The sequence below is a fragment of the Entelurus aequoreus genome, linkage group LG22 (assembly GCF_033978785.1).
Source record: "Entelurus aequoreus isolate RoL-2023_Sb linkage group LG22, RoL_Eaeq_v1.1, whole genome shotgun sequence".
NCBI lineage: Eukaryota > Metazoa > Chordata > Actinopteri > Syngnathiformes > Syngnathidae > Entelurus > Entelurus aequoreus.
In genome coordinates, this window is record NC_084752.1 from 9,414,519 (window position 1) to 9,442,193 (window position 27,675).

The 27,675-nt window shown below is 39.8% G+C and overlaps 1 protein-coding gene and 1 long non-coding RNA gene across 4 annotated transcripts in view; one reads left to right on the forward strand and one right to left on the reverse strand.

The window, feature by feature from the left end:
• Window positions 1-20,275, reverse strand: part of LOC133639370 (uncharacterized) — a 66,339-nt gene extending 46,064 nt beyond the window's left edge. The window contains exons 1-6 of one of the 2 annotated variants that reach the window (XR_009823780.1): window positions 20,188-20,275; window positions 16,055-16,431; window positions 15,770-15,974; window positions 3,749-3,885; window positions 2,941-3,578; window positions 2,730-2,851 (exon numbers count right to left, since the gene is read on the reverse strand). This is a non-coding gene — a long non-coding RNA (uncharacterized LOC133639370). Of the gene's footprint in view, window positions 1-2,729; window positions 2,852-2,940; window positions 3,886-15,769; window positions 15,975-16,054; window positions 16,432-20,187 lie in introns of both variants that reach the window. The other variant, XR_009823779.1, reaches the window with a different exon arrangement.
• On the forward strand, window positions 1-27,651 carry LOC133639367 (cAMP-specific 3',5'-cyclic phosphodiesterase 4C-like). 2 transcript variants are annotated; one of them, XM_062032625.1, is made up of 17 exons: window positions 1-131; window positions 2,757-3,403; window positions 4,078-4,212; window positions 13,350-13,477; window positions 13,565-13,747; window positions 14,051-14,090; window positions 14,390-14,460; window positions 15,789-15,951; window positions 16,022-16,115; window positions 16,189-16,346; window positions 19,765-19,866; window positions 19,954-20,118; window positions 20,209-20,308; window positions 20,388-20,542; window positions 20,642-20,764; window positions 24,174-24,356; window positions 25,979-27,651. In XM_062032625.1, exons 2-17 carry the CDS (start codon window positions 3,362-3,364, stop codon window positions 26,900-26,902), a joined length of 2,766 nt encoding a protein of 921 aa, XP_061888609.1. In that variant the 5' UTR covers window positions 1-131; window positions 2,757-3,361; the 3' UTR covers window positions 26,903-27,651. The 2 variants fall into 2 exon arrangements, with proteins under 2 accessions (XP_061888609.1, XP_061888610.1); XM_062032626.1 differs by having other exon boundaries at window positions 19,768-19,866.
• The last annotated feature ends 24 nt before the right edge of the window (window positions 27,652-27,675 follow it).

The following is a 27,675-nucleotide window of genomic DNA, read 5'->3' on the forward strand; positions in this document are numbered from 1 at the left end:
AGTGTTTGTGACACATGCACGACTCGTCTGCAGGGAGCGACCACGGCCAGCGAGCAGCAGGAGGAGGAGGAGGAGGGGGAGGAAGAGGAAGAGGAGGCCCGGCCCACCGCCTTCATGTGGATGCTATCAAGGTGAGTGTGTTGTTGTTTGGGTGGGGGGGGGTGGGGGAGAATTGCTGCAGCCTGACGTGTGTCATCTACTTGTGTGTGTCTGTGTGTGAGTGTAAGAGAGAGACGTCCCTCTTGTGCACTCGAGCATCCCTCATGTTTTTTTTAATCACACCGCATCTTCATATTGAGCTGCTCTCTGCTTATTGTCTGTGCATGTACAGCAAGTCACTGTTGTCACCATGCATGTGTTCATTTGTTACCCTTGTGTGTGTGCAAGCAGACTGTTTGACCCTATATGTGTGTGTATGTGTGATTGCCAGCTGATCAGAAAACACTATAATATGTCGAGTCCCTCCCAATGCAAAAAAAATGGGTCATCTCGGACGACTACGAGTAATTATATAAGATGAGGGACAATTTGGTGTTGCAGTATATGAGCTGAGAATTAGCTGAGCAAGGCCACCGCAATGACAAAAATATTTACGGTTGTGCTAGAGGCGTTTTAGCCATCTCTTGTCATTTTGTCCCTCGTAAATGGCTGATTTAGGTGTGATTTGTGGTGTTCATGAGTCTCATGTTCATGGTACAAAAGCACAGTGAAGAGCCATCAAAGGGGAAATTTAACAGCAAAACGGTTCGTTGGGAGTTCAGGCTGGTTCCAACTGGTCATGAAAGTTAAAAATGCTTTGAAGTTCGCAACATGTTTAACCATTTCTTTCATAACAAACAGACATCCGGCCACATGGTTGGCTTGATAGATGAGCAAAATACGACTAGAAATATAAAAGTGAATTAGGTAAATATTGCAAATAAGGATGCAATAATTAGTTGTCTTTAAAAAAAATCTTAGTCAAATGTCTTGCCATCTCATGTGTGCTGGTATATTACAATAAGGCTCCTTGAGTCCTTAAATATTATGAGAATAAAGTTGTTGTATCAAAAAAGTAAAGGTGAATTATTATGGTAATTTTTTTCCTGTAATGTTACAGTAATAAAGTCAGATAATCACAATTTAAGTTTCAATGTAATACAAATAATTATAATATGTCGGGAAAAATCACATTAAAGAAATAAAAAATGCTTATCTTTTTGGGGGGGGGAAAATAATGTTTTTGGGGAAAGAACATGTTGGCTTTGTTTTGTAAAACCATGACTTTTTTTCTCATATTCTTTGTTCTCGTAATAATATGAGAATAAAGTCATATTGTTATGAGAATAATTCCTACTCTATTTCTATCAAAGGAATTAACACTTATTTTTTTACGTATTTATTAAGAGAATGAAGTTACAGTCTGAGGAACTCTGTAACATTATGAATTTATGCTTGAAAGAGTCCAACTTTATTGTGGTCAGGCTATAACTTTAGTCCCGTAAAGTTGCAACTTTATATTTTCCATGGTATCACTTCATTATGTATAAGATTTATTCTCATAATTTTTATAATACATTTTTGTAATGGTAAATATGTATCCTTATATTTGAACGTTATTGTATAAAAAATAAAAAATAAAAAGTATTTTCTTTCTTCACAATATCACAATTTTATTTAATTAAAACTGTAACTTTATTTGTGTAATATACTTGATTTATTCAGTCTACTCACAATGTTACAACTCTATTCTTGCCAAAAGTTGACTTTATTGTCGAAACATATCGCGGGGTAGAAAATGGATGGATGGATATTGTCGAAACATTACGACTGAATTGTAAATAAAGCTTTATTTGTAAAGTTTGACCAATGTATTTTTGTAATATTACAGCATCATCCTCATATTTCGAAATTTATTGTATAAAATAAAAATACGTCTTTTCTTTACTCATATCACAATTGAATTCCCTTTGATTATTCCCACTTGATTTTTTTAATATCATTGCTTTATTGCAGTCTTCATTCTCAATATGTTGCAACTTTCTTGCCAAAAATATGACTCTATTGTCAAAATATTATGACTTAATTGTAAATGAAGTTTTATTTTCATCCATCCATCCATTTTCTACCGCCTATTCCCTTCGGGGTCGCGGGGGGCGCTTGGAGCCTATCTCAGCTACAATCGGGCGGAAGGCGAGGTACACCCTGGACAAGTCGCCACCTCATCGCAGGGCCAACACAGATAGACAAGACAACATTCACACTCACATTCACACACTAGGGCCAATCAACCTATCCCCAGGTGCATGTCTTTGGAGGTGGGAGGAAGCCGGAGTACCCGGAGGGAACCCACGCAGTCACGGGGAGAACATGCAAACTATAATTTTACTAATGTATTTTTGTATTGTTACATCTTTGAAATAATTATGCCCCCCACTCCTTTTTCCCCTCAAAATATCACATATGTATTCCTGTAAAACTAAGTTTAATTGTATAATGTTATGGATTTTTTCTTGTAAATTACAACTTTATCCTTATATTACATTTTTTTCTGGTAAAATTTTTACTTTTTCTTATAATTTGATTTACATTGTCAGTGTGGCCCTTAAATTAGACTCATTGAGACTGCATGTTTTTCTACAGAATGTCCCTCCCTACAATATGCCATATTAATTTGTTCGTATCACATCTTCTACATCACAGTTGTAGAGTTCTGTAAATTTTAAAAATGAACCAAAAAATGAACTGACCTTGTTTTTTTTTTGGTGTCCTTGCAGGTGTGACAAGAGGAGACACTGAAGGCCTTCCAGGATTACTTTCCAGTGGTGCTCAACATTCTGAAAGGATGACCACAGATGATGCTTCTGGATTCCTACATTGGAATAGGAACACATTGACAAGGTTGGAAATATGCAAAGAAGATTCCGTGTTGGATTAGAGGATTTGGTAATATGTTTTTACCGAGCGTCCCCCGGCACTGGCGTCATGGACCCTGACAGGGATGTGCTGTTGGCTCACCTGGTCCAAGCAGGACCACCTGGACCTTCCCCCTTTGGACTGTTTGTTTTTTACAAAATGGAGTGAACTATTTGTCTCTCACATCCGGGACTTGTGTGGAAAATAAGCAATCAAAACAACAACAATAACAAGAAGCCGGACACCTAAATGCATTGTGGGCGGGGTCCACTTTGAACACTGAGGTGTCGGTTGGGTCGGCCTCAATGGACGCCGGTTACCCGGTCTGACCGCGTCCTGCCCTGACCCCGCCGTCCCAGGTTTGACCTTGCAGTGACCTTTGACCTCTCCGGTCCTGGCTCTCCACCTGCTCTGCTGCCTGGGTTCCGGAACGCTCCGCCCTGGGGCCCAGAACGAGCCAATCAGGATGAAGAAGAGCCGCAGTGTGCTGTCGGTGACAGGAGAAGAGGTGAGGAGCACGTCCGCCGAAACGCCGCCGCCGCCGCCGTGTTTGGCTTGCGTTGAAGGGCCGCCATGACAAAACACACACACATAACATTCCCGCCTTCCTTTGTTCGTGTCCTCAAAGGTCTGTGCACATGAATCCACTTAGAAGAGGACGTTTCCTTTGAGGTGCTTTCATCCTGGATGAAGGACATGATGATAGCATGCATTATTCAAACAGCTTTTTATTGATCATACTGAGCCTTTCTGTTAGTGTTTGTGTAAGAGTGTGTATATATATATATATATATATATATATATATATATATACACACATATATATTATGTGTGTGTGTAAGCATCTTTCCACATCTGGTCTGGACGACAACATTCAGCACAGCATGGGAGCAACATGGCACTGTTGCCTAGCAACTGGTACTGTTCCCCCAGTGTTTTGTTGCTACGGCACTGCAGTGCAGATCCAAGAGCTCCTCCGTCTGTAGAGGCCTTATCCCAGACACACACACACACACACACACACACACACACACACACACACACACACACACACACACACACACACACACACATTAGACTGTTATGCTTTTGTTGCATGGGATGCACATATGCAGGCGTGGATGTGGAACTCCAGAAGAGACAAAGATGAAGCTCCTCTCGTTTGCCCTCACATTCTCACAGGGCGATGACACGGACATAGCGGTTGCCGGGGAGAAGGCAGAGTCACCGCGCTACAGCCGATCCTACACGTCCGGGGCCACGCTGGGGGCGGAGCTACGCAGGGGGAGGAGCAGGAGACTGTCATCCAGTCTCCAGGTAGTGAGCCAACATAGCAGTCACACACTTATAGAATAAGGATGTGGCTTGTTTATTATGTACATGCTATTAATCAGGCTTCAGGATAATGCATATTTGGCTGACAATAGACACTGGAAATGTATGAATGCTTGCCAATATTTAAATGTGCAATAGTTTGAGTTGCTTTGAAATAACAAATCTTTGACCATAGGAAGAAAGGCGTACAAAACAATACTCAGTACCTCTGGTACCGTATGAGGTCATAGTATTGCATTATAAAGATGAATCACGAAAATATCACAATTTTATAATAAAACACATCCCAGCAGGCACAAGACATTGATACAACGTTGTTTAAACATACATGTCCTTTGAAACTGACTTCTAAACAACTTTGCAAAATAGCTGTATTTGTAAATTGAGACAACGTTGGTGTCTAACGTCGGATCCACGTTGTTGGTTGGGAAATTTCAAAGGTGAAATCAGCGTCACAGTCTGACATTGAATAAATGTTGTCAGAAAGCATGTTATTTCAACGTTGTATTTGTGTTGTAGAATATTGGCTGGAAAATAACCAAAATTCAATGGTCAAATCAACGTCACAGTCCAACATTGATTAGACATCGTCAAAAAGCTTGTTGGTCTACCGTTAGGTTTGAGTTGCTCAACGTCAGGTTTGAGTTGCTCAATGTCAGGTTTGAGGTGCTCAACGTCAGGACCTAATTCAATAAGTTCTCGACGTTGTTTCAATGTCTTGTGCCTGCTGGGATGATACTGTCGTCATTGTAAAAACTACTTTCCTAATATTTTTGGGTAATTTCTGACAATTGTAAGCATTGTTTAAAGCACTTTATTTTCAACATTACGGATTTACACTACCGTTCAAAAGTTTGGGGTCACCCAAACAATTTTGTGGAATAGCCTTCATTTCTAAGAACAAGAATAGACTGTCAAGTTTCAAATGAAAGTTCTCTTTTTCTGGCCATTTTGAGCGTTTAATTGACCCCACAAATGTGATGCTCCAGAAACTCAATCTGCTCAAAGGAAGGTCAGTTTTGTAGCTTCTGTAACGAGCTAAACTGTTTTCAGATGTGTGAACATGATTGCACAAGGGTTTTCTAATCATCAATTAACCTTCTGAGCCAATGAGTAAACACATTGTACCATTAGAACACTGGAGTGATAGTTGCTGGAAATGGGCCTCTATACACCTATGTAGATATTGCACCAAAAAACAGACATTTGCAGCTAGAATAGTCATTTACCACATTAGCAATGTATAGAGTGTATTTCTTTAAAGTTAAGACTAGTTTAAAGTTATCTTCATTGAAAAGTACAGTGCTTTTCCTTCAAAAATAAGGACATTTCAATGTGACCCCAAACTTTTGAACGGTAGTGTAGACTTTTTCAAAATGTTGTCTATCATTCACAATCCTTATGTGAGACAAGCACATGTATGTTTCTCTTTTTTTAATGCATTCTAACTCGGAAAAAACACTTGCAAAAGTCAGCTAACAATAGAGGTAATGGGATTCGCTCTATTCCACGTATTAAGTGCTCTAAAAAACGTTATTTTTTCTTTAAACTCCATCATTGTTTTACTGTATATACACGCTCCTAGCCTATATGTGACATATAGTAACATGGACATTCATAATAACATGTAATATTTACGTAGTTTGGTCATTTTAAGCAAGGGCTATTCAACTACATAACGAAGAGGCCCGCAGTTTCAAGAGCATAAAGGTCTCAGGGGCCGCACATAAAAATGTAGCTGTTTTTTTAAAAAGTGCCTCCGCAGGTTATATTCCTCTGAGACTGTGTTTAATTATTTAAAAAGTAAAGACATTAGCTTTCACAATGACCTGTCAATAAATTAATTATTCCGTCCCCGCTACTCGTTTCCAGCGTGTGCAGCGAGACAGATAGTTAACAGCATGAAGAAACAGAAGCTAAGTTTTGTTGATGATTGATGTTCCTTCTTTTGAATTACTTTTCTTCCTCAGTTTTACTTCTTTATAAGTCTTCCTTTATTTAGGGTTTGTAAGACTGAAAATATAAACATGACAAAAGTACCTCCATGGTGCATTTCCATTTTGTATGTTACATAAATAACATAGAAAGTTGAGTGTTAACACAATTAAACCTAATGTGTAGCTTTATCGCCCTCTGCTGGTCAAATTCAGCGCTACATGTATTTAACCGAGGCGGCGACTCATCTAGGGCAGTGGTCCCCAACCACCGGTCCGCAGGCCGATTGGTACCAGGCCGCACAAGAAATAAAAAAAAAATTTTTAAATTTTTTTAAATTTTTTAATTTTTTTTATTTTTATTAAATAAACATAAAAAACACAATATATACATTTTATATCAATACAGATCAATACAGTCTGCAGGGATACAGTCCGTAAGCACACATGATTGTATTTCTTTATGAAAAAAAAAAAAAATAATAATAATAATTACCCCTGTCCCCACATCTGTGGTCCCCTCAGAAATTACCCCCATTGGCAGACCTCACTAGAGCCAACAAAGACTACTTTTGGACAAATGCTAAACCACAACCTTATATTTTTAACCCGAATAAAAGGAGGGTGAGCTACAAATTTTAGATGCTGATTGATCCAGCAAGCAGCAGTATTGCTAAGTGCTAAACAAGAAAATAAAAACTACAAACATAATACACCAATCACAAAACAATGTCTGCTGTCAGTGGGATGCCGATTGAGGGAATGTATATATTTATTGTTTAGGTGAAAAATGTATCATAATTTTCACGCAGGTAAAAAAAATAATGAAAAGGTGGGTGTATAACGAGCATCTTTTCGTGTCTTTCTTGCCATCTCCGGGTCCAAATTGAATGTCAAAGTTGACCAACTTCTCGGTTTATGGCCACAACCTTCTACTATACAAGTGAGAGACATGATTTATAATCTAGAAATAACTTTTACCAGCTCAGAGGCGATGCAGCAGCTCACCATGTCATAAGCTAGTTACCTAGTTCCACAGCGTTAGCGCTTATAACAATATCGCTACTACTTGGTTAATGTTCATGTCTCGACATGTAAATGGAATATTGTTGGCGGTTTATTATAGAAGGCTTTATTGGCGCAATAAAGTACTCCTATCACAGTAGCTGCATTGCTAGCCACCTCGTACTTGCTATATTTTACAAATTATAGTGCATTAAAAAAAAGAAAACATATGCGTTATTGTTCTACAGTATAGAGATCGTGTACAACAGTGATTTTCAACCACTGTGCCGCGGCACACTAGTGTGCCGTGAGATATTGTCTGGTGTGCCGTGGGAAATTATGCAACTTCACCTAATTGGTGCAAAAAATATTTTTTGCAAATCAATAATCATAATAATGTGCCGTTGTCTAGTGCCTGTGCTGTGTAGAGCTTGGCAGGGTAATCTTGTAATACTCATGTCAGTAGGTGGCAGCAGGTAGTTCATTGCTTTGTACAAGTCGGAATGCGTCGAGGAGGGTTTGTCGTGATCCCAATATGCAGAGCACAGCGGGAGACAGCGTGCAGTTAAAAAGGTATGTAACGCTTAAACCAAAAATGAAGAAAAGGCAAGTCCCGCTAGGAAAAGCCACTGAAGCATAGGGATGGCTATGTAAAACAAAAGTAAAACTGAACTGGCTACAAAGAAAACAAAAAGAGAATGCTGGACGACAGCAAAAACTTACAGCGTGTGGAGCAAAGACGGCGTCCACAAAGCACATCCGTACATGACATGACAATCAACAATGTCCCCACAAAGAAGGATGGCGTACACACAACTTAAATAGTCTTGATTGCGAAAACAAAGCAGGTGCGGGCAATAGCACTCAAAGGAAGGTGTGAAGCTGCTACAGGAGAACACCAACAAAACAGGAAAGGTCACCAAAATAACAGCGCAAGACAGGAACTAAAGCACTACACACAGGAAACAACAACAAACTCAAAATAAACACGACAACCTCGTGGAGTTTCATTTTTTAACCTTTTCTGCTGCTGGTGTGCCTCCGTATTTTTTTGATGAAAAAAATGTGCCTTGGCTCAAAAAAGGTTGAAAAACACTGGTGTACGATATACAAAATTCCCCCCAAAAAGTGCAGTTCGACTAAGTTCTACTGGAAGATATGATCCTGAGCTGAACCTCTAGTTTTAAAGGGGAACTGCAGTTTTTGGGGAATTTTGGCTATCGTTCACAATCAATATGAGAGACAAGAACACGTCTTTTTTTTTAATAGATCCTAAAGATGATAAAAAATGCTTGCAAAATGCGGCTAATGGAAGTCACCGTTGTAGCCTTGAAAGCCCTCTAAAACAACTTCAAAACCCTCCATCAACATGTTGTATACACACTGCAAGTCTATACATAACGTAGTAACAGACACGTTCATAACAATATGTAATATGTACAATATTTACCGTAGTTTGGTCATTTCAAACACTACCGGAACTTCTCCCCTCAGCACATTTATTTCCGTTTCCATAGCAGCGCACTTCCAACATCTGGCAACAACCGTGTTCCTACTTCCGTAAACAAACACGAGTGTGTTGTAATCATGGCAGACTTTGTAACAGACAGCGAAGACGACTATTTTTGGACAAATGAAGATTCACCACCTTATCTTTTCGAAGCTGAATATACAGAGGATGAACTGTTTCTTGAAGCCAGCATGGGGAGAGGGTGAAACGGTAGAGCAGACGGAAGCCGAGAGAGTGAAGTTGGCGTGACTCGTGAGTATAAATGTGGAACTTGGAGCCAAGCTATGCGAAATATATGGCGTGCTTACCCAAAGTCAACTTCCCCGGCCAGCTGGACCGAACAGTGAATCACTATAGTATTGATCATGATACACACAGCACGTTATGCGTGTTATTACATCTACAATACATATACTGTCAAGCTAGCTTTGTACAAAGTAAACACGAATTAATACTTTACAGATAATGTAATATGATTGTTCATGTTTTTCAGTCAGTACAGATTGGTGTCCTATCGCTTTGTGTTGTGTATCACAAACTCAAAAACGATTCAGCTGCTAACGCAAAAGCTAGCGTATTTCTTGCCGTTGCGAGCTCACGGCTAATGCCTTAGCATGCCGTCTCAAGATAATGTATTACTGCGCTAAAAAAAAAAAGAGTTCCTCAAAGTTTGCTATTAAAATAACAATGTTGCTACAGCTTGGTTATTGCACAGGTTACTGGACGTAAATGAAGTATTGTTGGCAGTTTTCGGAGGGATTTTTAAAAATGATTTAGTGGCAGAATGGCTTACTCCCATTAGCTGCATTGCTAGCCACCAAGAACGAGACGATTTTTACAATTTAAAAACGGGAAAAAAAAAAAGTTTGTCTTCTTGTCTCTCTCATTAGGATTGTGAACGATAGGCAAAATAAAATAAAACAGTGCAGTTCCCCTTTAAAGATGCAGTTTGCAGTGGGATCAATAATTAATTTTTTAAACCAAAAAAATATATACAAACACCACTAACGGCTAGCATGTGTTACCAAAAGTGGTTTAAGAGGAGAAATTTTACAAATAAATGTCGATCTTTGTCACAGTTGAATGTTAAACACATCACAAAATGAATGTAGACGAGCGAAAGGCATGAACGGTAATTGGTTGTTATTAGAGACGTCCGCTTCTCCTCCATACAAACGGCGTGCCGGCCCAGTCACATAATATATGCGGCTTTTACACACACACAAGTGAATGCAAGTCATACTTGATCAACAGCCATACAGGTCACACTGAGTGTGGCCGTATAAACAACTTTAACACTGTTACAAATATGCGCCACACTGTGAACCCACACCAAACAAGAATGACAAACACATTTCGGGAGAACATCCGCACCGTAACACAACATAAACACAACAGAACAAATACCCAGAACCCCTTGCAGCACTAACTCTTCCGGGACGCTACAGTATACACCCCCGCTAACACCAAACCCCGCCCACCTGGAGTTGAAGTTGTTCTCTTATTTTGGAAAACCTTGTTTTTGATTGATTGATTGAAACTTGTATTAGTAGATTGCACAGTACAGTACATATTCCGTACAATTGACCGCTAAATGGTAACACCCGAATAAGTTTTTCAACTTGTTTAAGTTGGGGTCCACGTTAATCAATTCATGGTAAAGTTACATTGTTTAATACATCCAGCGGGGCATTACAACAAAATTAGGCATAATAATGTGTTAATTCCACGACTGTATATATCGGTATCGGTTGATATCGGAATCGGTAATTAAACTGCCAAGATACCTGTGGCGGTGGTGGCTATGGGCGTGGTCACCATGACATCATCGAGTAATTTGCATAATTTACTACAGGGATATGATTTTCTCTAAAAAGGCTCAAAAAATGTATACTTACTAATTAATAACAGTTTTGTTTTAAACGTCCATCCATCCATACATCCATACATTTTACAATATAATTACAATACTTTATGTACATATTTATATACAGATTTGAACAATAAGTTATTCACTGAAATATATTTATTAATTGTGGTTCTTACAAAAAATATATCTTATAAAATATAAAAGCTAAAATGTCTCTTAAACCTCTGCCGCTTTAATTAGTGCATACTAAATAATTTAACTTTAGCCTACTACTACAACCATATTATTTACCAGCAACATAAAGTGAAACAGAGGCAGAGGTGTCCTGCCACAGTCAGTAACAAATAAACAGAAAACAGTCGTGGTCAAATACAAATAAGGCAACAAGAGAAGTATCCTACACTTCTCTTTTGTAAAGTAAATCTGAACAGCCTATATGGGCATCTACATCAACTATATGATTTGCCTGAGAAGCTGGACAGGACAAAAAAACAAAAAACAAAAAAGCCGAAAAATCTATTTGTGGCGGACGTAATTCTTTCGTGGCGGGCCGCCACAAATAAATGAATGTGTGGGAAACACTGTCGGATATCGGCAAAAAAGCCATTATCGGACATCTCTAGTTGTTATATTGCTGTTGAACTGGTGAGTGAAATCATACATTTTTCCAAACACCGCTTTTTTAATATCATGCTATTATTTTTGTGTGTCCGTTTTTATTAGTGTGGCGTAGCTTACATAGTCAGACCAGGAAGAGGGTGGGATATAATACATGATGCCTGTTTGAACATGAGCGCCCTCTAGGCAACCTGTCCTCTGCAAACACCACCTTTAATTAAAAGGGCTTTTGGAAACTTGCTCACAATTAGATTTTTCAAACAAAAAACAAAACAAGAACACCACCGGCTCGCTTACATAACTAACCCATTTATTTTTCACAATCACTAATTATATTGACCGCCACTTAGAGACAGCTTGTTATATTGAATGTTATGTCCAAAATATGACTTAATTTTCTAAGTGTAATAATCATTTTCAGTTCAAGAAAGTGGAAAGGAACATGTAGCATATGTATGTAGCATCATTTATTGTATGTAGTAGCAACAGAACCAATGTTGTAATAGTGGTAAAGAGACAAATGCTCAGTCAGCATGAATAGTATTTAGTTAGTGAATGTTGTCTGTCTATCTGTGTTGGCCCTGCGATGAGGTGGCGACTTGTCCAGGGTGTACCCCGCCTTCCGCCCGAATGCAGCTGAGATAGGCTCCAGCACCCCCCGCGACCCCAAAAGGGACAAGCGGTAGAAAATGGATGGATGGATGGTAAACGTAACACGCATTAGCTTTACACTAACTGGTTGATGTTAGCGTAAACCAGCCCTCAACTGGTTCCGGTCGTACCTAACCGACAGGAGTTTTTGTGTAAAAATAGACAGTTGTATGTCTTCCACAGCTCCTTTACCACATGGGGTTCCCCAGGGCTCAATCCTTGCCCCAATCTTATTTGCGCTTTACCTTCTCCCCCTTGGTTCTATTTTTAGGAAGTACGATATTGCATTTCATTTTTATGCCGATGATTGCCAGATTTATTTTCCCATGGCACAAAATAACACGGTTCAACGTCTTATTGACTGCCTGCACGACATCAAAGCCTGGCTTTCAGCTAACTTCCTGAGCCTAAATGAAGACAAAACAGAAGTTATGTTGTTCGGTCCAAGTCGCTCCCCCTCCCCCAACGTTGACCTCGGCACTCTGACCCCGTATCTCAGCGACTGTGTCACAAACCTGGGGGTAAAGTTCGACTCAGATTTTAAATTCGAAAAACAAATCAGCAGCGTCGTACAAAAAAGCTTTTATCAATTACGCCAAATAGCGAAAGTGAAACCGCTTCTATCAGGACATGATCTCGAGAAATTAATCCACGCCTTTATCTCGACTCGTTTAGACTACTGCAATGCCCTGTATGTAGGCATTAGCCAGGCCTCCCTCGCCCGCCTGCAGCTCGTGCAGAACTCTGCTGCTCGTCTGCTAACACAGACCCGCAGACGTGAGCACATCACCCCTATATTAGCGTCCCTTCACTGGCTCCCTGTGCGTTACAGAATCAATTTTAAACTCCTTTTATTTGTTTTTAAATGTCTAAACAACCTTGCGCCAACATATCTCTCCGACCTCCTTCAGCCTTACTGCCCCACCCGATCCCTAAGATCAGCCGATCAGCTGCTACTGACGGTCCCGGACACAAGGCTGAAGCTTAGAGGTGACAGAGCTTTCGCTGCTGCTGCTCCCAAGCTCTGGAACGACCTACCTCTGAGTGTTAGACAAGCCTCCTCTCTTCCTGTTTTTAAATCTCTCTTAAAAACATACTTTTATTCCATGGCTTTTAACGTCTTCTGTTTGTGTTGTGTTGTGTTTGCTCGGTTCTCGTATTATCTTTTAACCTGCCCATTGTACAGCACTTTGGCTACCCCTGTGGTAAATTTTAAATGTGCTTTATAAATAAAGTTGATTTGATAACAGCTGAGTAGCACAACCCCTTATAAAGCGCATGGAGAGGTAAATAAGCTGACCACACAAGACACTTAAATGCAGATACTAATGATAATATACATGACTCCAGGAGGTTGCCTACAGCCTCAGCGATCATTTTTTTTGGTGGTTATTTGCTTTTGTAGAGCACACACTTGGCACGATAGGAGACTCAGCGGTTAATTGAATTGAGGCGTTTGTCGTAATTAAACATAATTAGAAAGCTACAATTAATGGTTGCATTAGTGACTGATGTCTATCATCATCTACAGGTTCCCTGCTGGCTCCGCCCTCGCGACCGAACTCGCTCGCCAGAGGTCCTTGGCAACATGCCACGCCCCACAACGCTCCCCCTCCGCATCCCACCGCGCATCTCCATCACGCAAGCCGACGCCGACAGGTTTGCGCGCCCACTTCAGCCCCCCCCCCCCGTGTGTTTGTGTGCACTTTCCTTGATCAGACTCTGTGGCGTCTTGTCACCTTGCAGTTATGAAGGAGAAAATGGCGTCTCCCCCGCTCACACGCCACTGGGCTCGCAGAGTCCGGGGCTCACCCTGCACACGTCCTTCCCTCAGAGCCAGAGGAGGGAGTCCTTCCTCTACCGCTCAGACTCGGACTACGACATGTCGCCCAAAACGGTCTCGCGGAACTCCTCTTTGGCCAGCGAAGGGTGAGGGGATGAACGACGCACAGTAGGGAAGGGATTCGTACGGCCCCATTCTTGGGGTGGATCTCGCGTGAGAGGAAGAGGGGGGGGGGTTAATCATTTAAATGCAATCTGCTGAAAACGATGGTAAGTGCCACTCCACATAGCAACTGACGCTGTTGTCAAAGTTGGAAATGCCACAAAACACATTTCACGTTTCATGTGTCTGGTAAACCGTGACGAATGGGGCCATATTAATCCTTACTGTACTGTAGAAATATACACACTGTAGTAATATACACACTTATGTGGGTTCTCCTTTTTTAGGCACACTGCAGAGGACTTCATCGTTACTCCTTTTGCTCAGGTCAGGACACCACCACTGTCTTTATTCCACACAAGACACTTTTCCACCGAGCAGTGGCTTGTGTGTATTTTTATAGTGAATACTCGCCAATCAATGAATTTGTGTTGTTTCTTTTAACCAATCAAAAGACTACAATGTGTCTAGCTCACGCCACTGCCAAACTGCGTACAAATAAGCCATTTTGGTACCGCTTACAAATTTGGATCATGGAACTAAACTGCTTGGTGGAAATGTAGTTCTCGTTGGGGTAAAAACGCAAAATCTGACTTTAAACTGATTCTATGGGATGATGATTAAAGGTCCTGGCCAGTCTGCGATCAGTGCGAAGCAACTTCACCCTCCTCGCCAACGTCTCCACTCCGACAGTCAAGTCAGTATATTATGTAATGACCATTATTTATTTATTTATTTTTTCATGCTGCTTTATTTAATTGTATTTTTTGCTCTCAAAATTAATTGTTAATGTTATTGTAATATGTCATACTGCTAACTTTATTGCTTATGTAATATTCGTTATGTCCAGATGTCTGTATTCCTTCTATTCATTGATTTTGTTTGATATTATTGCTTACATTACAAAAATGGTTGTTTAAGATTGTTTGTCATGTCAAGTATTTTTATTCATTATGTTTTATTGTATTTCTTATCCTCCAAATTTTGAAATTATAGTATTATAAAATGTATTTATCGTTTTATATTGCGGTATTTGTGTCTGTAGCTAAAACTTGTATTATTCTTAAGCTCATTTATTTTATCAGAATTTATTTTATTTTAGTCATTTAGAAAAGCTTTTATATTTTATTTATATGTCTTATGCTCAAAATAATTACAAAATGTACCGTATTTTTCGGAGTATAAGTCGCTCCGGAGTATAAGTCGCACCGGCCGAAAATGCATAATAAAGAAGGAAAAAAAACATATGTAAGTCGCACTGGAGTATAAGTCGCATTTTTGGGGAAATTTATTTGATAAAAGCCAACACCAAGAATATTTGAAAGGCAATTTAAAATAAATAAAGAATAGTGAACAACAGGCTGAATAAGTGTACGTTATACGACACATAAATAACCAACTGAGAACGTGCCTGGTATGTTAACGTAACATATTATGGTAAGAGTCATTCAAATAACTATAACATATAGAACATGCTATACGTTTACCAAACAATCTGTCACTCCTAATCGCTAAATCCCATGAAATCTTATACGTCTAGTCTCTTACGTGAATGAGCTAAATAATATTATTTGATATTTTACGGTAATGTGTTAATAATTTCACACATAAGTCGCTCCTGAGTATAAGTCGCACCCCCGGCCAAACTATGAAAAAAACTGCGACTTATAGTCCGAAAAATACGGTATTATTCTTAAATTTATTGTCAGTTGCTCTAATGTACAATATTAAATACACAATTTTTTTTATGTCATGCCAATTATTTAATTTCATGTGAAATTTGTTTTATTTCCTTACACACCAAATGATTGCATCATTTATTATTATTATTTATTATTATTATTACATTATTACTATTATATTGTTATTATTAAAATGATGTATCATTATATTTTTTTTTCTACCCTCCAGCAAGTTTCTAATATGATAGTTGAAGAAAGATAGTGTTGTGCACCTTGAAGACTAATTGGCGAGAATAAAAACAATAAGCACAATTGTTAGCTAACCTTTTTTCTGTGAACTCAGGAGGTCACCGCTGAGTGGAGTGTGTGTCAGTCCCAGAGCCAAGCTGTCGGACCAACAGCACCAACAGCTCGCCTTGGACACGCTGGAAGAACTGGACTGGTGTTTGGACCAGCTGGAAACCATCCAGACGCACCGCTCGGTCAGCGAGATGGCATCCAACAAGGTAGGAGCTGGGCCATGCTTGACCTTATTTAAGAAAGAGTGTTTTTGAGCACATTCGCTATGTCCTACAGTTCAAGAGGATGTTAAACAGAGAGCTGTCCCACCTGTCCGAGATGAGTCGCTCAGGCAACCAGGTGTCAGAGTACATCTCCAGCACCTTCCTGGGTGAGTGCAGCACCAATCCTGCCACGTAGCATCCCAATACGAGCCATGAGTCACTGATTGTGTCAATGTGTAGACAAGCAGGACGAAGTGGACATCCCATCTCCGACGCTGAAGGACAAGTCGATGAGTCACATCAGCGGCGTGCGGAAGCTGTCCCACAGCTCCAGCCTCTCCAGCTCCTCCATGCCTCGCTTCGGGGTCAACACGGACCACGAGGATGAGCTCGCCAAGGTCTCGCCGCCCTTTTGTTCAGTACATTCAGTCATTGTCCGCTTAGTGGGGAGAAAAGTGTCACTTAAAAGCTCTTGGAAGCTTCCTGTGGGAGAGATACTTGATGTAAAACACAGTTATACAATCGCAGCTGCACAGTACAAGTGCTGTATCAAACATCCTGCCTTTATACGATAACAAGAAAAGAATGCACTGTTGTAGACGACAACAACGTATCTCACAAGACTTTTTTTTTTTTTTTTTTTAATCATGCATTCCAGAATCCTTTCTGCATCTATGATGATCCGGATCACTCCCAAAATCGATGCACGTGGTCCTTATCCCAATTCTGACATTTCCTAAAAAGTTTAAATAAAATATGCCCATAACCTGTTTACTCTATCGCTAAGTAATAAACACACAAAAAAAACGAACCAAATCGATTAGTTACCTCCGCCATTTAAGCGTGAATTCAATTGGCATGTCTGTGCATGTTTGTTTTGTTTGTCTTTCAAACAAGCTGCAAGTGTGTTCACGCCTTGTAGCGTAATGAAATCAACAGAATGATCCACTCTCTTTGTCTCTGTGGGTGGAGGTGGGGCCGCTGGCATACACACACAGAAAATTACAGCCTCGTAATGTAAAAGTAGGGTAAGTAACAAGATAGAAACGATCTGGATTAACCACAAAATCTAATTATTTCTTCTTTATCCCATTGGGGCGGCATGGCTCAGTGTAAAGAGCGGCCGTCTTGTAACTGGAGGGTTACTGATGCGATCCCGGCCTAGCGAGCTCTTGTTGAGGTGTCCTTGAGCAAGACACAGAACCCCTAACTGCTCCTGATTGGTCGTGATTTAGCGCACTGCATGGCAGCTTCCACCATCAGTATTTCACAATTTTGTTGTTCTTAATGTGCAATGACAAGAAAAAGCTTGTTCTATTCTCTTCTCACATTTCCTGAAAAGTTTTATCAATATTTGCCCATAACTTTTTGAGCTATGTTGCTAACTAAAAAACAAAAACAGATAAACCTTACCAAATACAAAACCCAAAACCAGTGAAGTTGGCACGTTGTGTAAATCGTAAATAAAAACAGAATACAATGATTTGCAAATCCTTTCCAACTTATATTCAATTGAATAGACTGCAAAGACAAGATACTTAATGTTCTAACTGAGAAACTTAATATTTTTTTGCAAATAATCATTAACTTAGAATTTAATGGCAGCAAAACATTGCAAAAAAGTTGGCACAGGGGCATTTTTACCACTGTGTTACATGGCCTTTCCTTTTAACAACACTCAGTAAACGTTTGGGAACTGAGGAGACACATTTTTGAAGCTTTTCAGGTGGAATTATTTCCCATTCTTGCTTGATGTACAGCTTAAGTTGTTCAACAGTCCGGGGGTCTCCGTTGTGGTATTTTAGGCTTCATAATGCGCCACACATTTTCAATGGGAGACAGGTCTGGACTACAGGCAGGCCAGTCTAGTACCCGCACTCTTTTAATACGAAGCCACGCTGTTGTAACACGTGGCTTGGCATTGTCTTGCTGAAATAAGCAGGGGCGTTCATGATAACTTAGCTTAGATGGCAACACATGTTGCTCCAAAACCTGTATGTACCTTTCAGCATTAATGGTGCCTTCACAGATGTGTAAGTTACCCATGCTTTGGGCACTAATACACAGATGCTGGCTTTTCAACGTTACGCCTATAGCAGTCCGGATGGTTATTTTCCTCTTTGGTCCGGAGGACACAACGCCCACAGTTTCCAAAACAATTTGAAATGTGGACTCGTCAGACCACAGAACACTTTAACACTTTGCATCAGTCCATTTTAGATGAGCTCAGGCCCTGGGAAGCCGGCTGTGTTTCTGGGTGTTGTTGATAAATGGCTTTCGCTTTACATAGTAGAGTTTTAACTTGCACTTACAAATGCAGCGACGAACTGTAGTTACTGACAGTGGTTTTCTGAAGTGTTTCTGAGCCCATGTGGTGATATCCTTTACACACTGATGTCGGCTTTTGATGCAGTACCGCCTGCGGGATCGAAGGTCACGGACTTGCAGTGCAGTGATTTCTCCAGATTCTCTGAACCTTTTCATATTACAGACCATAGATGGTGAAATCCCTAAATTCCTTGCAACAGCCTGTTGAGAAATGTTGTTCTTAAACTGTTTGACAATTTGCTCACGCATTTGTTGACAAAGTGGTGACCCTCGCCCCATCCTAGTTTGTGAATGACTGAGCATTTCATGGAAGCTGCTTTTATACCCAATCATGGCACCCACCTGTTCCCAGTTAGCCTGTTCACCTGTGGGATGTTCCAAATAAGTGTTTGACGAGCATTCCTCAACTTTCTCAGTCTTTTTTGCCACTTGTTCCAGCTTTTTTGAAACATGTTGCAGGCATCAAATTTCAAATGAGCTAATATTTGCAAAATATAACAAAGTTTACCAGTTCGAACATTACGTATCTCGTCTTTGCAGTCTATTCAATTGAATTTAGGTTGAAAAGGATGTGCAAATTATTGTATTCTGTTTTTATTTACGATTTTACACAACGTACCAACTTCACTGGTTTTGGGTTTTGTAGATAACAAAAAAGAACACTTAAAACCATAAATACTGATCTCTAAACATTGAACATATAACATTGAATATATTAAAATTAAACATTTGATTAATTATTATTTATATTATTATTATTGTTTTGCATTGTATTTAAAAATGCTGGAAATAAATCAAATCAAGGCAAAACAACGCTACAATATGTTAGCATTTGTGATAAATATGGTCAATTTTGACTTAGACATCTCAAACTTACCATTTTTTACTTGCAGGGAAAAAATGCAGACGACATACACTACCGTTCAAAAGTTTGGGGTCACCCAAACAATTTTGTGGAATAGCCTTCATTTCTAAGAACAAGAATAGACTGTTGAGTTTCAGATGAAAGTTCTCTTTTTCTGGCCATTTTGAGCGTTTAATTGACCCCACAAATGTGATGCTCCAGAAACTCAATCTGCTCAAAGGAAGGTCAGTTTTGTAGCTTCTGTAACGAGCTAAACTGTTTTCAAATGTGTGAACATGATTGCACAAGGGTTTTCTAATCATCAATTAGGCTTCTGAGCCAATGAGCAAACACATTGTACCATTAGAACACTGGAGTGATAGTTGCTGGAAATGGGCCTCTATACACCTATGCAGATATTGCACCAAAAACCAGACATTTGCAGCTAGAATAGTCATTTACCACATTAGCAATGTATAGAGTGTATTTCTTTAAAGTTAAGACTAGTTTAAAGTTATCTTCATTGAAAAATAAGGACATTTCAATGTGACCCCAAACATTTGAAAGGTAGTGTATATTAATGATTATTTTGTTAAATAAAACTTCATATTTTGTGTGTATTTGTGTGTGTGTTCATTCTGAAGCAGGAGTTGGAAGACTTGGACAAGTGGAGCTTCAACATATTCCAAATTGCCGAATTGTCCAACAACAGACCTCTGAGCTGCATCATGTATTCCATCTTCCAGGTACTCAATGACTTTATGAAGAAGTTGGTTGTTTTTTTTTGACTATTTATGAAACTCCACTACCTCTTTTTTGCCTTACTTCCTCAGGAGCGAGAATTGCTGAAGACCTTTCGCATCCCCATCGACACGTTTGTCACTTACGTGATGACCCTGGAGGACCATTACCATGGCAACGTGGCTTACCACAACAGCCTCCATGCTGCAGATGTCACACAGTCTACACATGTGCTGCTCTCCACACCTGCTCTTGATGTATGTCTGGCACACACACATACACACACAAAAGTAATGTGGTTTGTTTTGAAGGTCTCTGCTGCTCACTTGTTCTCTCTTTGTCCTTAGGCTGTCTTCACCGATCTCGAGATCTTAGCCGCCCTCTTTGCTGCCGCTATCCACGATGTCGACCACCCTGGAGTTTCCAATCAGTTTCTCATCAACACCAGTGCGTGTACAATTTAACTAAACGTTAATGTTGTTGTCTGCAGCAACTCTACTACTTACACTTGCCTCCTTGTGCCCAGACTCCGAGCTGGCTCTGATGTACAATGACGAGTCGGTCCTAGAGAATCACCACCTGGCTGTGGGCTTCAAGCTCTTACACCAGGACAACTGTGACATCTTCCAGAACCTTACCAAGCGACAGCGGCAAAACCTTCGCAAGCTTGTTATCGATATCGTAAGTTCATCATTCCTAAGTGGCAGACATGAAAAAAAAAACAGGAATCATGGTTATATGAGCGAAAAGAAACCGAACGTATGTTCTTCCTGTTTTCAGGTTTTGGCAACAGACATGTCCAAACACATGACCCTACTGGCCGACCTGAAGACTATGGTTGAAACGAAGAAGGTGACCAGCTCTGGTGTGTTGCTGCTGGATCACTACAATGAGCGCATGCAGGTGAGTTGCTAGCAGGGGGGTAGCACCAAAGTCCCTACGAAACAGACTCCAAAAGGGGCCCCATCGCACCATAAATCAAACATCACCGCTTCATATACACACTTGGTATGTATACATACCAGTGGTGTGCCGTCAGGGCCAGCAAAGCCTTCTCTGCTGGCCTAACATAACCAGAAATCATGATCATAATTAAAGATAAAAAAAATGTTTTATTTACTTTCCCTAAATATCTAAACATATTCATATTCTCTTCATGTAATATTATGCTCCTTCTAGTGCTGTTGTTTTCAGTTTTAGTTTGTATCCAATCAGAATTCAGCTATCTTATGTTGCCATGCTGTACGAAATCTGCCAGACGCCTTCAGATTCAACAATGCAGGCATCCCGTGTACTATAAGTGAACGGACACATACAGTGATAGACAGTTGCGATAGCTAATTAGATCACGAGTTGTCAGTAAGGCCTTCTAGATGGCCTCACGTTGAATGTGACATTTACGCGTCCTGTGATTGGTTAAGTCATCGGGACCGCTAGCAGATGAACTTGAGAACACAGAGTTGAGAGACATTTGCGATAGCAAATCAGATCGCAAGTTGTTGACAGTCTGTTACAACTAAAAGTTGTAAACTCTTGTTGTTAAAGTGTGTCATGCTTGTCATTTAATTAACATTGTTACATGTATAATTGTCGCCATCATGTGGTCAGGGCAGTTAATATATATTTGAGAAGTGCGTACTTTGAATCCAACTTTATTGACCGGAAGTTGCATAAGCCAAGCAGAGAAATTTTACGGTATATGTTTTAATTGCTTATGCGTTTTAATACATTTTTATATGCGCCAGAAAATAACCCGTTTTGTATACTGTTGATGTGAGTCAATGCACAGCAAGGTGTAAATGTGTTCCTGTTTAGTATTTCTCCAGCAATGGTCATGTGGGGACATCAATTATGGTATTCTGAGAGGTAATCATTGAAGTCATCACTGAAGGCTTAGGTGGGAAACGCACGGCCCGCCACTGATACATACATACACCATAAAACTAATTATTGCATTAATTTGGTTGAAACCAGCCTTTTAAAATATATGTTAAAACCTTGATTATGTTTTTTTACTTTTTAAATATAGGATTTACATATCCAATACATATCTAGATAACTCCCCCCAAAATAATTTGTTAAAAAAAAAAAAAAGTTGTTTTTTCACAAAAAAGTGCCAACAGATTGAATATAAAGTGGCCAAATTAGAAATCAAAATAATCACATAACCTGTCATTTTTCCCTTAAATAGGATTATAAATATGTCAAGTTTTCCTTTACTTCAAAGTGTAAAGAAGAAATTAGCTGATACACATAAGATTGTCATCAGTAGATAATACAAATTATAATAATACATTATTATTATTATTATTATTTGTGCATCTCTTGTGGGTTAAGTCTCCCCCTGTCATTAAAAAAAATAGTTGACACCTCTGTTTCTAACTTTAATCGAGGGTCTTTGAATGCACCACAGTTATGGGCAATGGGATAAAAAAGTGAAACTTAAACATGACTTTCTCCTATGCTGCTACTTTAAGTGATTTAGTATATTTTTACTGAGGTTATCAAAAATAAAGAGTTAACTCGTGTGATTAATCACAAGAAATTGTCGAAATTTACTTTTACTATACATGCTCCTTTGCCTTAAGGAAATGCGACAAGAGTATACGGTCAGTGATCAGGCCAATGCATATGTGCAAAGACGAGTCAGGAGATTCCTTTAACATACACCCACACAGTTTTTAAGCTAAGACTGTTACCATACATTGAAGTTAAACATTTAAAATATGTTACTGTATGACATTCTGATAATAAAATTTCATTTGTGTTGAAATATTCCATTATTTTTAAAGTATACAAGTGAGTAATAACCTGTGATTAATCATGATTAATCCAAATTCAAAAGTGTGATTAATCTGATTTATAAATGTAATCATTTGACAGCACTATTTGTTTACCTTTTTTTAATCACACTCATTATTGTTTTGAAAATTTTGAATGCTTAAAAGTGAGCTTTGATGACATACAGTATGTGTTGACTGAAGCAGCGAGGTGACATTAACAAACGAGTTGATTTGCAGTTGCCAGTCGTTTTTAAATGCAAACTGCCTTCATAAGTGTGCCACCTGAATGGACTGGAGTCACACTGCTTGAAAACCTAACAACATGAGCAAAATAGCAACATTTGGAGGCACTTTTCTGGTTGATTGTTTTGTTAAGTAGCCTCGTTTAGGTGTACACACACCCGGTAGGGGAGTACAATGTTGTATGCACTTTATTTAAATATTGTGCACATTTTTATTAATTTCTTTAGCTGTATTATTTGTATGCAATTTTTTTCCCGTGCGTTGTTAAAATAGTCGTGTGGAAAATGTTCCTGTAAAGTTAATTTACATGAACCCAGCAGGCACAAGACATTAAACAACGTTGAGAACTTGTTGAATTAGGTCCTGACGTTTGGTAACTTAAACCTAATGTTGGAACAACATTCTCTTTGACGACGTTTAATCAATGTTGGGTTCTGACTTTGTTTTGACCAATTTTGGTCATTTTACAACACAAATGCAACGTTGAAACAACATGCTTTTTGACGTTTATTCAATGTTTGATTGAAAACATAATATACAATCGAATCCATCCATTTTCTCCCGCTTGTAAAATATTATTTTTAAATATTTCCCACAAATTAGAGTATAAATCGGTGACCTCTGGTAGTGATTATTTCCTTCATAAAAACGAGTAACTTCTAAAAAAAACTATTAAAAAAATACATAAACATAACCGTCAAGTCTTTTGAACGGCTCTTTGAATGGAGCAGTTTTTCTAGAGAGCCATAAATCCCATCTCTTGAGTGAAAGGTTCAAAAATGTGGTGTCGGTAGTGTTAGACATTCTTAACTTCCACAGCTGTATTTATTTTAGATCAACATTTCCACTTTCGCCACCGTCTCGACACCCATGTTTGTGTGAAGTTTTCCGCAGATTGTGGAACACAAGATGAAGCTGTGAAAAACGTGTAGTTTTGGTGTCATTTGTGAGGATTGGTGATTGTGTGAGGACTCTCCCAATCCATTCTCTACTATGTTGTGTAGTTTTCAATGAGCCAGCATATACCGGTAGTATGGCAATCGTTCAGTGATATTTGGGAGTCAGTTGATTGAATTAGCAGCCGGTTGCAGTTGCACTTACTAATTCTGTTGACGTATGTTGTTGGACATGTTACTGTGGATAGCTGGCATTAAGTTTGATATTGAATTAAGCATTATTGGCTATTTCTTCTGTGTGCAATTTCTAAAAAAAAAACATCATTGATAAACCACATCTTTGCCATATTTTCTATTTGGTTTAAATACCATTGCCCTCATGTGCTGCAGGTCCTAAGAAACATGGTGCACTGCGCCGACCTGAGCAACCCCACCAAGACCTTAATGCTGTACCGGCAGTGGACGGAGAGGATCATGGAGGAGTTCTTTCGCCAGGGCGACAAGGAGAGGGAGCGCGGCATGGAGATCAGCGCCATGTGCGACAAACACACTGCCTCTGTGGAGAAAAGCCAGGTGGAGCTCAATGTCCGGTCTTATTTGGAAAGATCTGCTCTTTTTCGTAACATGATGTGGTATAGCATTGATATTGTCATTAGCTATTGTATCATGATACAATTTCTTTCAGCAAACATTTTATTACAGTACATTTCCTCAAGGGACAATGCTATAAAAAAGAAACTTTGATGTATTTGAGAAAGGTCTGTGCACAGCTTGTATGTCAGTGTAGATGTAATTAGTCAACACACGGCCTTATTGTTTAAGTAGCTGAAGACAAAAAAAAAAAAAGAGTGCACCTCATAGCGAACGTCATATTTGTTTTGAGCACCATTGATATTTAGTATCCTCTTGAGCATGGAATTCACGACTCGTTCAATGAGCCACAGCTTCCTCTCATGCATCTCCAGATCATGCTTGACTATAGTCAAGACACGCTTATCCTTGTATTGTGTCGGCATCTATTTAGACCAGGGGTGTCTAAAGTGTGGCCCAGCTCAATTTTTATTGCCCAGCAACACATTCATAAGACAAATTAAACATGTAACGGATTAGAAAATTACACAAAACAACTATGAAAAAATTAAACTGGACTAAATCCTCCCAAAAATGGAACCTGAACACCAGAATGGCCGACGACTTGCGTGTCTTACTGCAGTGGTCCCCAACCTTTTTGTAACTGCGGACCGGTCAACGCTTGAAAATGTGTCCCACGGACCGGGGGTGGAGAGTGTCATTAAAAATTACAATCATGCGTATCCCTGCAGACTGTATTGATCTATATTGATATATAATATATTGATATATAATGTAGGAACCCGAAATATTAACAGATATAAACAACAACCCTTTTGTGCGAATGAGTGTGAATGGGGGAGGGAGGTTTTTTTTGGGTTGGTGCACTAATTGTAAGTGTATCTTGTGTTTTTTATGTTGATTTAATAAAAATAAAAAATAAATAAAAAAAAATACAAAATTTTAAAATGTATTTCTTGTGCGGCCCGGTACCAATCGATCCACAGACCGGTACCGGGCCACGGCCCGGTGGTTGGGGACCACTGTCTTACTGTATATAGTCTTAAATGATTTATGTGCATCCTATCATGATAAAAATAAGTGTACAAATTGCTTGCAAGATATGGTATGTTTTCGAGCGTGCTAAAGCCCTATTAGGTGTTTTAGTCAACGGTATAATAACAATATTAGTACATATTATAATAATAATGAGAAGAAATGTAATATCTTAAGGGGGTTCGATTAGGCAAGGTGAGGCAAGTTCACTTTAGAGCACAATTAACATAAATATGAATTTGCTTTGTTACTTATAAAACAAAGCTAAGATTTATATTATTTTTATTTCAGATACATTGTAATGGGTTTAGTATTTTTCATATACAAAATGTATGAAAGCATCCCCCACATACTGAATTTTTTTCTGTAAGTTGGACACCCCTGATTTAGATAATAATGACTGCGTGTTGAGTCATTTTAAATATATGCTGTACACTGACTATTGTAAAGTATACCCAGTTTTATTTCGGTAGTATTGTCCCTTGAGAAAATATACTGCAAGAAAAATGGTTGATGAAATGTACCGGAGGGGCGTACTTGGTATTTACAGTCATTCCTCTTCCTTGCAGGTGGGTTTCATTGACTACATTGTCCACCCGTTGTGGGAGACGTGGGCCGACCTGGTGCACCCGGATGCCCAGGAACTTCTGGACACATTGGAGGAGAACCGGGAGTGGTACCTAAACACCATGCCTCAGTCGCCATCGCCGCCCCCGGACAGACACCTGCAGCACGACCGCTTTCAGTTTGAGCTCACACTGGAAGACCTGGAGCACAACAACCACAACCATGTGCACACTGGATGTGAGGGAACCCCCAGCTACGACGACCCGGCTGAGAGGGAAGATGAGAAGAACCACAACAGCGAGCAGAATGGAGTTTGCGATGAGTATGATGGTGACGATGGAGAAAAGGTGGAGGAAGAGGCGAGTGTAGAAACTACAGAGGAGCAGCTAGAAGATGAAGAAAGTGGAGATAATGGCGGGGGAGAAAAGGAACAGGAAGAAGAGAATGAGGAGGCAAATGGAGGGAAGGAGGATGATGAAGATGGGACTGAAGATGGAGTACAGGAGGAGGGAAAGGAAGGAGAGGAAAATATAGATGGCGAAATAAATGAAGCAGAAGCGGAGAATGCGGAGGAAGATGAGACAGAAGGGAATTTGGAGGCTCAGGAGGATCTGAATGAGGATGAGACAGAAGGGAATGTGGAGGATGAAGAGCAGGCACAGAGGAACGTGAAAGAGCCTGAAGAAGGGAATGATGATGAGGCAGATGGGAACGTGGAGGAGGAAGATGAAGAAGAGATGAAGGTAAATGAGGTTGAGGGAAACGATGAGGAGGAAGAAGACGAGAATGTGGAAGAAGATATGAAGGTAGATGAGGTTGAGGAGGAAGAGACTGAGGAGCAAGTGGAAGGAGAGGAAGTTGAGGAGAAAGGAGAGTTGGAAGAAGATGAAGAGGATGGGGAAGCAAACGAGGCGGAAGAGAGTTAGTGACATCCAAGCCTACGAGGGCGAAACGAGAAGATGTCAAGACTAGGACAGTCGGCCTGTCAATCACATGCTCCACCCACCTGTGACCATGCGCGGTGAGAGGGGGAAGTGACGTTTGCGCTCGCCTCAGACAGACTGCAGTGGAGCGGACGCTCGGGCGGAACCTCAGCAGGCAGAGGCAAGAAAAGGGTCCAACACGTTATAGTGACCTTTTCACAGGGTGACAAAATAACATGCAAATAAGTTTGTGCCTGTTCTCCCGAGCTCACTGACGTTACTTCCCATTGTGTTCTGTGTCGTCCTACGAGGAAGATTCCACACGAGACATCCAGTCCACACCACAAAACTTGTTCCGTTTGTCCTGAAAGAAAAAGCAAAAAAACCACCAGTGAAATTGTCGTCTTATTTTTACACTTGAAAGTCAAGCAGTACTGTAAAGAAGAAAAGTGTACAAAAATAATAATAATTTGCAGGCAAGTAGACAACCCCCTGTACTCACCTACAAGTCGGGTGACAGGGCAAACAGTGCCAAAGTGACTCACGAGCAGCAACAAGGGAAACAATGCATTGTGGGTCAAGGCTCAAGGTGTGATGGTCTTCCACAAATCAACTTTGTTTTTTGTAAAAAAAAATAATAATAAACTAAAAAGGGCAGGTTTGGCACTTTATCACCCACTGTTACATATATGTACATAACAAACATGTATTTTAATCTTCTGATGTCATATAATAAATATGATCAATCATGATGGTTTTCTTTGTTTCTGTCAGTC

What these genes read in the sequence shown, in the direction of transcription:
- LOC133639367 (XM_062032625.1), top strand. Translation starts at nt 3,362, where the DNA reads ATGAAGAAGAGCCGCAGTGTGCTGTCGGTGACAGGAGAAGAG. An exon ending in TCCTCTTTGGCCAGCGAAGG is followed by an intron (nt 13,748 to 14,050) that starts GTGAGGGGATGA and finishes CTCCTTTTTTAG; the next exon opens with GCACACTGCAGAGGACTTCA. An exon ending in GCAAGCTTGTTATCGATATC is followed by an intron (nt 20,543 to 20,641) that starts GTAAGTTCATCA and finishes TCCTGTTTTCAG; the next exon opens with GTTTTGGCAACAGACATGTC.